Source organism: Corvus brachyrhynchos, unplaced genomic scaffold, assembly GCF_000691975.1.
Source record: "Corvus brachyrhynchos isolate BGI_N302 unplaced genomic scaffold, ASM69197v1 scaffold211, whole genome shotgun sequence".
Taxonomy (NCBI): Eukaryota; Metazoa; Chordata; class Aves; order Passeriformes; family Corvidae; genus Corvus; species Corvus brachyrhynchos.
The window spans coordinates 574,774-575,763 of record NW_008236211.1 but is presented as its reverse complement, the minus strand read 5'-3'; the positions used below and the strand labels follow the sequence as shown (position 1 = coordinate 575,763).

The 990-nt window shown below is 61.8% G+C and overlaps 1 protein-coding gene across 1 annotated transcript in view; it reads left to right on the top strand.

The window, feature by feature from the left end:
• Positions 1–990, top strand: part of ATRAID (all-trans retinoic acid induced differentiation factor) — a 2,601-nt gene that overhangs the window by 786 nt on the left and 825 nt on the right. Inside the window, 2 exon segments of the mRNA XM_017743589.1 lie at positions 64–135; positions 896–967. Of these exon segments, the coding sequence (XP_017599078.1) occupies positions 64–135; positions 896–967 (144 nt within the window).

Below are 990 nucleotides of genomic sequence, written 5' to 3'. Positions count from 1 at the left end.
CATGAGGGGAAAGTGTAGGGGACAGGCATGCTGCTGTCTCCCCCAACCACTGTCCTTTCCCAGGCTGGACCTGAGCAACTGCTCCCTGCACAGTGTACCCCTGGGACTGGCCGAGGCCACCACTGCCATCATCCTGTGAGTTTCCCCGTGCCCCCTTTGGCCCTTGCAAGGAGATGGGCCGGGCTGGGAGAGGGGGTTGGGGCAGCTTTGGTGGGACATTCCCATGGGCCCAGGCCAGCACAGCCCTGCTCTGCTGGTCCCAGCACCCCAGTGGACAGCGGCCGCTCTCTGCCCTCGTGGCTGGCTGTAACAGTCCGCAGGGTCGGGACAAACGGAAAACACCCTTATTTTTAAAAGGGGAGCCCTGGGACCCGTCTGTCCAGGCAACCTCACCCCTGTGCTCAGTGGGACCATGGGACAGATCCTTCTGGAGTTCTGTCATGGTGCACCTTGTCACAGGACAGCCCTCCAGCGGGGGCCTGTGCTGGCAGGTGAGACAGGAGCCACACATCTTGGCTTTTGCCACAGTCCCACACAGTGTCCTTGTCCCCAGGTTGGAGAGATGGGAGTCAGGGAGTCAGGGAAGTAACTCATCTATACGGCCACATCCAGGGCACTGTCAGGGCTCAGTGTCCAAATGAGCCCAGTGAGCCATGGTGGCCCTCAGGGCACCATGACACCCCAGCTCATCAGTGTTTTTGTTAATGACCGAGTGGTCCCTCAAGCAGCTCCGCTGAGACCTTTGAGCCCTGGCTGTAGGGCTGCACCCCCAGGGCCTTGGGTGGGGGAGGTGGGTGCATGGGAACTGCCTGAGGCTTGGTGAGGTGCCGGGGGTACCCCTGGTGCCTGCCAGGCTGGGAGTGCCGAATGGGACTGAAGGTCCATGTGCTCGCAGGGACTTGACTGAGAACCCCCCGACAACTCTCCCCAATGGCTCCTTCCTGGGCTTCATCCACCTGCAGAGCCTGTGAGTGCTGGGGGGAGTCAGGG